Genomic DNA, 10,672 nt, shown 5'->3' with positions numbered 1-10,672 from the left:
AAAGAAATCAAATTGCCTTGATCAGCAAGTTTGTCTCTCCTAATACTTCCATGATAGAGGTATCATAATTACTTCCTCAATAATGATAATAAAGTAATTCAGCTGTCAATTCTGAAATGGAACTCCTCTCTCCTTACTAAGCCAAGATTATTAAATAAGCAGAATGCAACCAAAAGCATCGCTTTGTGGAGTGTTTCTTTGGGAGGAAAAATTAATGATGCCACCAGGAATTTTTAATGCAGTCTTTTTTATTTATAAATTACATAAAAGGTCTTTTTCTTTGAACTATAAAGAATCAAACAATAAGAAATAATTTATTTGCTTCTGGTCTATGGTTTGGTGGTTCCTCATAAGAATTAAAGATGCAGTCATGAGCAAGGCTGTGATGACTGCTGCTCTCCTGCACAGGAGATTCAGACCACCATTTTTATTTTTTAATTTGGACATTCACCAGATGCAAATGCATCTCTTTGCATACTGCAGACCACTTTGACACTGCAGAGGCGACCAGTCTAGCTCACCCATTTAAAAAGGCATAGCATCACTGATCAGTGAGCGCTAGAACCCGCCTACAGCCTAGAACCATCATGATGAAGGCCAAATGAGTCTTGGGACTGTTGTCCTCAGGTGCTCTGCTGCCTTGGCAGACAAACTGGACCTTTCCAGACCCCACAGAGAACTGGAGGAGCTTTGGCCTTTCTGTGCATGATGACAATAAAGTGTCTCAGGCCACCTGTTGGAGTACATCCGCAGTGCAGCAGACATGCACTCTGTTGTAGACCCATGAAGTCCAAGCAGAGGATGTGTATGTATCCCATCACTGCCCTCTCTTGCAGGGGGAAACTTATCTCCCTCTTGTCCACCACTGGCTGTGTGGTGGGATGTGAACAACAGAAGTCATTTGATGCATACTATCAGCTTTTCAACCCTAAGTGACAGGTATCAGGTGGTAGCAGCTTCCAGATGCAGTCAGACACTCTCCCCTCAGTCCCACTCCCATGTAGCACGGTTGAGAATGTGGAGTAGGTGTGGCAGAGGGACAGTAACAGACAGCTCAGACCATAAATTTGTGTTGCTGCAAAACAGCAACGTGGGGAGCGCAGGTTTATTATCTCTGTAGGGATTTCAGGGTGGCTGATGACCACACAGCAATATTGCTGTTTGCAACGCACAGGCAAAACATGCTTAGTGTTGTTTCTATTCCTCCCCTTTCCCAGGCAGATTCTTCTGGCTGCATCCTACAGCCCTTCTTCAGAGGTCTTTTGGCAACCTTGTCTGTTCTCAGGGTTTACTTCTCTCCTCCCATAAAGGTGTATCTCCAGTTTGAGAATGTTGCCATACATAACACAACTTTCCTCATAGTGGTTTTATGTTTCTGCCAAGACAAAGCAGTGTGGTATTGCATTGATTTCCATTTTGTGCAAAAAGATTCTAGTAACATCAGAAGCTGTGTCTGTAGTTCAATTCTGGTTCGAAGAATGGCGAGACAAACATTTAGGCAAAACATTATCAGCTGTTTTACCATCCCTGTAGGAGCATCCTGTATTGGGGTGAGGGTTTGGTTCTGTATTCATGGAAGGTGTAATCAGTCCTAACGCAGAAGGCTGGTGAGCATCTTCAAAGACCTCATCACTGATGGCAGTCTCGTAAGCAGGTGGTGGAGTGAGTGGCTCCAGTGGTTCAGACCTTTCTTCAAGGTCTTTCTCCTCATGGATGTCCGAAACAAAGCGCTGCAGTCTCGGGGGCAGCACCAGCTGCAGCTGTGTCCTGGAGCCCGTGCCAGTCTCAGAGGTGTGCATTGTGTCTGGTGGCGCTGGCCCCTGGGGAGCCTCCACCATCGTCTCTTGCTGGGCTGAGGATTCAATGACAACGCTGTAGGGGGGAGGCTCGCTCAGCGGCGAGGGCACAGAGCCTGGGTTGGATGTAATTGTCCATATTGCTGGAGCTGACATGGTCATCACCTCCTCATAGGTGGGCGCTTCGTAGGCAGCATTCACCCTGTGCCAGAGAGCAATGCCACATACACGTTATTTTACTGCATAGTTTGTGTACATAGTTTGACAGTACAGACTGTGGACTATAGGGAGCATGCTACAATCCATAAGTGGGTCTGAGACAGAGCATCTCATGTGGTACTGCTGTGTAGGATATTATGGATCAGCTCACCTCTCCAGCCAACTGAATGTTTTTCTTACTGGTGCAGAAAATAGCTTATCTGACCATTTTTCCACTCCCCAGAGTTAGTGAAGCTACCCATACTATTCAGTTCAGTGTCCTAGGCTTAACCTAGTGTCCTCCTACAGTTAAAATTTATCACTAAGGATTGCTAACTACTAGTTATCTCATGGAAGAAAACAGGACCTATTTTTTTAATATGTTAGCTCAATGTCCATCCATTTTTAAGAAGTGGAGAAAATTAAGTACTTTCATTTAGTTTAAACAAAGACTAATTATTCTGTGTTTAAAAGAACTATCTGCAAAGAAAAAATGTTACTTTGGAGACATCTTCCTTTTCAGGCTGTATTTTTAAATAAAAGGATACTAGTTTTCTTCAAGTATGCTCCCAAACTAGCAGGGCTCAATATAGACTTTTTTTTAAATGAAGTCTTTCTAAAAACAAACATTGTATTTAGGAACATCAAGTCATTTATGCACGTGGATGATGATTATTTGGATTATACAATGAAGCAAAGCTACAAATAAAGTTAGCCTCTTCAATGACAGTAGGAGAACTGGGATTAAATTAGGTGATACTGAGAACCTGCAAATGAACATGAAGCCAAAAAGAGGTGGTAGTATTCAGTCTCTAAAAATCAGGGGTTTTATTGTGTCAAGTAGGAATTTTAAGAGTAGAAACACACCCATTTACAGGTCTCTCTTAAAGTTTGCCAAGAAACAGTTGCTCTAGAGATAAGGTTTATAGAGCTAAACCCAAATAAGATTTGGTATTGCTTCAACATTTTTTCCTTTTCCTTGTCTGACTCATTGTTTGGCAAGCCTTGATTACTGAACAAAAAATAAAATGAGCCTGGATCGGTTTAACATTGGCAAGTTTTAGTGGATCAGTTCCCAGGGGGAAGAAAATACATATTATAAAAGGTACAGGATGTGCGTGGCATTGACATCTGCAACCTCCACGTCAACAATGAGGGAAAAAGATCTGAGAAGAACTTTTGTCTTTGGGATCAGAGTCTGCATTTGGTGCCTCAGGGGAAGGGCAGCAAAAGAGTGTTTAAAATGGCCATGAGTGAGGTGAGAGAGTCAAAGAGGAGTAACCAGGTTGCTGCTTACCCTGCCTGGCTCTGCCTGTTCGGAGGTATTTCATTTGCGTCATGCTGGTGTTGATTCCTCAGGTAACACTCGACAAACACACTCAGCAAATAGCCGACCAGGCACACTCCCCCTACCCCGAGGAAGAAATAGCCTACTGGGTTAGAGGAGATGGCCAGCATGGTGACCCCGATGAGGAGAGCAGCGGTGAACACAAGCAGCAAGGTATGGCGGATGTTCTTCCAGCGTGTCTCTAACCACATGGCAGAAGGGATGGTGGCGGCAGGCACTTGAGAACAGATGGGCACTTAAAGGGACAGACATCTGTGGAAGATGGAACAGTTTTTTCAACATGAAACACAAGCATATAAACACATTTCTAAGTATTGTGACCAAAGTAAAAACATACACGCTCGAGTACAGGCACGTACATCATAAGCCTGGGAAATCTGTGCACACCAATGTAAACATATTACAACTTCCTATGTGTGTACATATTGAATAGTTGGAATACTTGGACACAGTTGCAAAACATAAAACACATTAATAGACCATCAGCACTTACTACCAGACATACCTAAAAAGGTCTAGCTAAAGAGGGTTGAGTATACTGCGAAAGCAAGACACAGAATAACTTTAAGGGTTAATTCTAGGACATTTGTGCCTTGCATAATCAGCATTCAAATACTCATTCAAATCCCGGAAGAAAAGCAGCACTATTTAATAGGCCTGTCTGCCCTGGTAAACTGAGCATCTTACTTCAATGTAGCACTAGAGCAGTAATGTAACTTTAGATTCTGGATGTAGCTAGGGTATGTGTGTTTCTGTAAAAAGTAAGTGTTTATTTCAGTTTTTGCCTGTATTCTTGGTTCTTTCTCTGTTCATGTGGGGTTTTTTTTGCTCTGTTCTCAGACACGAGAGCCTTTCCTGTCCCCCGTTCCAAACCCCATTTCTGTGAAAAAGACGGCAGTTGTCACTGTGTGCAGTCAATACAGAACGAATACCAGGAACCTGTGGCATTCAAGAATACCATAATTAAGGAGCTGTCTTGCATGTGTTATACTAACCTACATCTATCCCACTGTTTCGGTGAAGACCTCTTTGAAAGAAAAAAGCATGAAACAATGGGCATATTTTTAATGAATATGCATCTCCAAACAAATAAACACTTTTATATAGCTGCATGTTATGTTGTGTGTATTCCCCTTATTACAGCAAAAATAGTTAAATGTATATAACCAAAAGAAACACATTTTTTAGCATCTACTTACCAGAAAGAGGTTTCGGTAGGTACGAGCAGTCATGTTTTAACTTCTCTCTTCATCACAAGGAAAAAGGTGCGCTGCTGCTTCTTGTTCTGACCCAAGGATAGAACACCAGTTAAAACTCTCTCCTTATGAGTTTTTTGGTAGGGAAACTATGAAGATTTCTTTCAAAAATAAAACTCGTGAACTAGTGAATATGGGAGGATACCAATTGATGGGAAGATCCCATAGTACAAGTTTTGCGTAGGAAAGTAGAATTTCTGTTTTCCAGGTTCTGAATCCAAAGCAGTTTCTAGACGATCACACACCTTTTACTCTTTTGCAGCTCTTCTCGGTCTGTCCCACAAAACCAGGAAACTCATTAGAAAAGAGGGCGGAGTGAGCAGTGGGGGAGTGCTTACCTGTGTCGTATCTCTTTGGTCTGTTTCACTTCAACGAGACAAACTGCCCTGAAAATTCTCGGGTTTTCCCCACGTAGCAAAGGAATCTTGATCTCTGCCTCACAAAGCAGGAACAACTGCCTGCCCAGCCCACATCACGTGGCCCACACATAAATCTATTTATGACTTCTGTAAAATGTAAATTCATACATTTGTCCTTATCGAGTCCTGTTTGTCAAGTGTTGTTTTATGCCCTCTTTGATTTTACAAACAAAAGGAACAAAAAGGGGGAAGGAGGTTATTATTTCACATAATAACCTCCTAATTTTTACTCCCTGATCTATCTGGGAAAGGAATGAGAGGTAATGATAAGCAACAGAACTGAATTAGGTACTGAATTATTCTGTTATCTGAACCTTTAGTCTGTGTCTGAAAACTAGAATAAAATGGCATGGCATGGCATGGCATGGCATGGCATGGCATGGCATGGCATGGCATGGCATGGCATGGCATGGCATGGCATGGCATGGCATAGAATAGCATAGCATAGCATGGCATAGCATAGCATAGCATAGCATAGCATAGCATAGCATAGCATAGCATAGAATAGAATAGAATAGAATAGAATAGAATAGAATAGAATAGAATAATTTCAGTTGGAAGGTACCTACACCTTCTCCAACTCCCCACCTGCTTCAGGGCTGACCAGAAGCTAAAGCATGTTATTAAGGGCACTGTCTGAATGCCTCTTAAACACTGACAGGCTTGGGGTATTGGCCACATCTCCAGGAAGACTGTTCCAGTGTCTGACCACCCTCTAGGTAAAGAAATGTTTCCTGATGTCCCCTGACACAGCTTTGGACCATCTCCACTTGTCCTATCACTGGATCCCTGGGAGAAGGGATCAGAACCTCCCTCTCCCTTCCCCTTCTCAGAGAGCTGCAGAGAGCAACGGTGTCACCTCACAGCCTCCCATTTTCCCAGAGCCCTCAACTGCTCCTCTCAGGACACACTTTCCAGCCCCTTCACCAGCTTTGTGCCCTCTTCTGCACACATTCAAAGACTTTCCCACCCCTCTGAAATGCTGCCAGCGCTCCAGGTGAAGCTGCAAAAACACTCCCACAAGTCTTTCTCTATTCACAAATAGCAAATCTAGGAGGGCATCTTCCTTAGTTGTCTCACTGAGTATCTGTGACAAGAAGTTATCTCCTACAAACTTCAGAAGTCTCCCAGATGTGCTCATCTAAGCAATTTGTTATTCTCAGGTGATGCCTGGGAAATTGCAATCTTTCATGAGGGTAAGGGCTGGTGATTCAGAGATTTCTCTTAAATGCCTATAGAAGAACTTATCAGTGCTTACCTCACTGTAAGTTCTTGAACACTATAGGATGAATTAGCTCCAGGAGCAGGGTGCAGCTCACAGTGGTCTGTAACAGGAAGATGCCCTAGTGCTATATGTTTATTAATAGTAATATATATATTTTATATATAGTTTATTAATAGTTTGGACCAACAAGGATTGCATGAGGTTCAGCAGAGATAAATGTGAAGTCCTGCAGGAGTGGAATAATCCCAAGCAGCAATACAGGCTGGGGCCAGGCTGACTGGGATGCAGCTCTGCTGAAATAAACCTGCATGATGAACATGATGAAAGGGAAACTCAACAGGAGTCAGCAGTGTGCCCTTGGAGCAATGAAGTCAATCTGTGTCCTGGGCTGCATCAGTAAGAGGGTAGTGAACAGATCAAGGGGTGGGATAATTCTAAGCAGCCCTTGTTGGGACACGCATGTTTGTTGGGACCACAATTTTGGTCCCCCCAGTTTGGATGTGGTCTGAAAAATCGGATATGGTCTGGATATGGTCCTCAAGGAATGCCTTGAGGGCTGGAGAACATTGACAGCTTAAGAGGCTGGATTTCAACAGCAAAGAGGAGAGAAGGCTTGGGCAGGTGGTGAGTGTCTACTCAGAGTTTTTCAATAGTATAGGTAGTTACAGAGAGGAAGGAGGGAGTTTTCACGAGGTACGTGGTGACAGGATAAGAGGCAACAGGGAAAAGGATAAGTGCCTCTAGATATAAGAAAAGCAGTCTTTAAGGTGAAAACAGCAAAATACTATTACTTGCCTAAAGAAATGGAGGAATTCTCTTGGCTGGAAATATTCAAGACACAGCTGTGTCCAGGGCCCAGCTTTCAGTATGAGCTTGAACCAGATCATCTGCCCTTCCAGCCTAGACTTGTCAATGCTTCTGTTTTGAGTATTTTCTCCTGATAATTGCCTTTCTGGCTGCTGACAGATAAAGGACCTTTAGCTTTGATTGTTATCCATTCTTTGCTTTCAAGAGAATTCTTTTGAAGATGGCAGACTTAACGCCCACATAAAGGGGAGAAAATCAGGATTTTAGTGTGTAGCGTGTAATTTTTCAAGTCTATTATTTAGATGGAAAAGATGATTTCCGTTTTAGGGTTGCCTGTTGTTGAGAACAGCTTAACTGCTAAGGAAGATTTGAGAAAACTGTTCTGACAGCCTTTTGACACAGGCATCATGATTGACCCATGGTAGAATCTGCACGTGTCAGTACAAACAGCAACTACTTTCTAACCAGTGTAGCTGGTGGTTGTTAGAACCGTTCCTCAGAGATAAAAGATTTACATCCTGCTGATTTGAGGAGGTAATTAAAATTATCCTCCTGCCTGTTCTCCATTTCCTCATGTCTTCCTTGCAGTGACTCAGTGCTCAGGTGATCTCTTGCTGAACCAGCCCAGCTGTCTCAGTGGGAAAGTATTTACATTTTTCCAAAGTGAATTTAGTGGGCTTAATCTCGTCCCTAAAGTATCCTCTAATCATTAGTTCCTCATTAAAGGGAAGCAATAGGAATGCATAGCCAGAGTGGTGGAGGAGAAGGGAGGAAGAGTGGGAATAATTTCCAGGGCTGTAATGGCTGTCATTTGATTGACTTGGCCCAAACCATTGGAGCAGAAGGAAATCTTCCTGCTTTGATGGAGTAAGCCCCACAGAAAGGTGTAGAAAGACTCTAAGACCCATTTTTTTACTCAGCAAAGCCTGTTAGATATATCATGGATTACCAGCTCAGCTTGATGACTTTAGACAACTCCCAGCTCTGGTATGTACACTGTCTACTGTCCAACAGCCTCAACAATTTGGCCATTGTTGAATCCCCCTTGTAAGATCCTGCAGAAGGTACTTCAGTTGTGTGGAGGGAACTGAGGCATTTTGCTTATCTGCACATTCTTCTGTGGGGAGTAGGCACTGCTTTGGTGCTAGATCTTTTTGCTAAGTTACTAGAAAGTCAGAAAGGTGAAAAAATTCTTCATTATTTGCTGGAGAGCTACTTCTGTGATTGGAAATGCTGAATTTGATTTGTAGATAGATCAAAAGATATTGGTTTTGCTGAAAATCTATACAGTGGTTTGGATTGGTGCATCATTTTTTAAAATAATCTTGGACATAGTTATGAAATATCAGGATGAAAGAGGCTAGAAATGGTAGGTCTGTGTTGAATTGGTTGTTGCTTGTGTGGATTGCATCAGTTTGTTTCTGGTAAAGTTCAGAGTTCAGTAACTCCCGTAGATTTTGCCCATGCAAGTCATCGATGACTGTGCTGAATCTTTAGGAATTATTTTTATTCATTTACAAGCACGCCTAAAACAACAATATTTTATCCTGCAGCTGTGAGTGCATTAGCTGAACATGTTTATGAATGCGATACATACTGCTTTGTGAGTCTAAGGATACGAAGCAGGATGAATTTCTATGAACTGACGTTTGCAATATGTTTTCTACCAGAAAAGTGCTTCTATGTGAGGCCTTTTAGCATTTCTGAAGGACTTCTGAAATTTTTGTCTGTTTGCTGTTTAGATTCTCTCCACAGTCTGGTTCAGACTGTCACTGGGATCCATAACAAAGAAAAATTGATCACACAGCTGCATCAAGATGTTTTTGGTGATTAAAAGGTGCAGAAAATGCAGTGGGGCTTTGGTACGGCCTGGGAGGTATCACTCTGTGGGGTTTGTTAAACAAGGTGTTGAAGCCTGGGAGAGTGAACAAGGACATTTATCCTGCCATGCCAAACTCTCTCCCTTTCATGCGCAGTAGAGATTTTTCCTTTTTAACAGAAAGTTTCCTGCTCTCTGTAGTTCAGTCATAGTGTGGGGAACCTTCATTTAACAGTATATTTCTTTAGTTAGGACCGTGAATCTCCTTTTTTAAAAAAATTCTTTCTTTATTTCTCCCGTATCTCATTGTCAGCCTCTAGGAAGCATTTCACCTTTCCCCCGTTTCATCTCACTATCTACTCAACCTTCTGCCCAGACTGCTACTAATTAACTTAGTACCTACAGTAAGCTCAGTTATCAGCTTGGTATGCAGAGAAGCTTGCTTTATTCCCAAGGGCTTGTGACGTGCACACCATGGCACGATTAATCTGACCGTAATCGCTAACTCTATTCTTCCCCATAACCTCATCCTGAAGCAATTTCTGAGAACCTGAGCAAGTACTGGGGACAAAGTGTTATTGAACCACCTTTTCCAGTCTTGTCTGCCTCTCCTTTTTTGCCCCAGGTTTTGTATAGTCACTTTTGTGACTAAGCAAATTGCATCACTGCCTTTTATCTGGAGATCATGGGGCAGTCATGAGCTCTGGTTGATGTTTCTGGTCAATTTTAGGCAGGAGAAAGCAAAACCCCTAGAAAAGCAGGACGCCTATACTTGGATATTCAAAATATGTGTGTAACTTTGGCAAAACTATTTATGTTTGACCTGCCAGAGCTTAATGGCCATACATTTCTTGGGAACTGGCAATCTCTGTTTCCTTCCAGCTTATTCCAGTTCTTACAGGACAATGGTTGGAAGTTATATGTGTAGTCATTGTGTGGTCATTTTTAGCATGACTGTCTTCTACCTGCAGTGGCTTTTCTCTGTAGATCAGGGCTGAGATGTGGTCACAGAGGGACTGACATTACACAGAGTTTCTACTGATGCTCTTAATTTCTCAGCTGTCTGAAGGATGCCTGAAAAGCATAAATGTACAAAGATTGAGTCAGAGAGACTTGTTATGTTGTGCAGAACCAAAGGATTTCTCTTTTCTAAAAGTGGGGAGTTACATTCAAGATGTGAAGCGTTTTCAGGGCTGTCTGCACACCTAAAGTTCCTAAGTATTTAAAATTACCAAAGCAGCACTTCCTTCTCCTGCCAGGAGAGGAACAGAAAAATAGCAAGCATTTACCAAGATGATATGAGGGGTTTTATATCCTCTTACAGACTTTTAAATTCACATACATCATGTTTTGCTTTTTGTCTGAAAAAAAAAAAAAAGAAAGTTAAGGCTAGAAGCTTCCTCATTTTTATCTGGAGTTCTTCTTAGGGCAAGGACTTTAAATTTGTGAGGTTTCATTAGGATTGGTAAAGCTTTCTGCAGCTGATGTAGTTTAATGATGGAGCCCAGCTTGGTCTAAATTATTTACTTTTTGCTGGAAGACTTTCTTCACTTCTGTAGAATCTCTGCACACTGCAGTAGCTCTACTGAGATGTTACAGTATGTGGGGTGTAAACTAGCAGTACGTACCTCTCTGAAGAAATCCACCCTGGTGACTGAAATGCCGCTAAATGGGACACTACAGTGAGCTCTCCTCTTTTGCTAATTTAGAGCTCCTAATGTGGATTAGACAGAGGAGGAGATGGCCGTGACTAAATGTGAAGAAGGAGTGCGGTTTAGATCCTACCTCCAGAATATGGTGAAAG

General features: G+C 42.2%; 1 protein-coding gene across 2 annotated transcripts; it reads right to left on the bottom strand.

Moving 5' to 3' along the window:
• Positions 1 to 230: 230 nt before the first annotated feature.
• Positions 231 to 5,057, bottom strand: TMEM139 (transmembrane protein 139). 2 transcript variants are annotated; one of them, XM_063394171.1, is made up of 4 exons: positions 4,937 to 5,057; positions 4,542 to 4,627; positions 3,292 to 3,594; positions 231 to 1,998 (listed from the first exon to the last, which is right to left on the bottom strand). In XM_063394171.1, the coding sequence occupies exons 3-4, from the start codon at positions 3,531 to 3,533 to the stop codon at positions 1,461 to 1,463; spliced, it is 780 nt and encodes a 259-aa protein (XP_063250241.1). In that variant the 5' UTR covers positions 3,534 to 3,594; positions 4,542 to 4,627; positions 4,937 to 5,057; the 3' UTR covers positions 231 to 1,460. The 2 variants fall into 2 exon arrangements, with proteins under 2 accessions (XP_063250241.1, XP_063250240.1); XM_063394170.1 differs by lacking the exon at positions 4,937 to 5,057 and having other exon boundaries at positions 4,542 to 4,896.
• Between the last annotated feature and the right edge of the window lie 5,615 nt (positions 5,058 to 10,672).

This window comes from Prinia subflava, chromosome 3, assembly GCF_021018805.1.
Source record: "Prinia subflava isolate CZ2003 ecotype Zambia chromosome 3, Cam_Psub_1.2, whole genome shotgun sequence".
NCBI lineage: Eukaryota > Metazoa > Chordata > Aves > Passeriformes > Cisticolidae > Prinia > Prinia subflava.
Note: the sequence above shows the minus strand (reverse complement) of the source record. Positions and strands in the feature narration are given on the sequence as shown.

Excerpts from the sequence above, each read along its gene's own strand:
- TMEM139 (XM_063394171.1), bottom strand. The coding sequence starts at position 3,533 with ATGTGGTTAGAGACACGCTGGAAGAACATCCGCCATACCTTGCTGCTT. Across the intron at positions 1,999-3,291 it reads AACAGGCAGAGCCAGGCAGG|GGTGAATGCTGCCTACGAAG; the intron begins GTAAGCAGCAAC and ends TCTCTGGCACAG.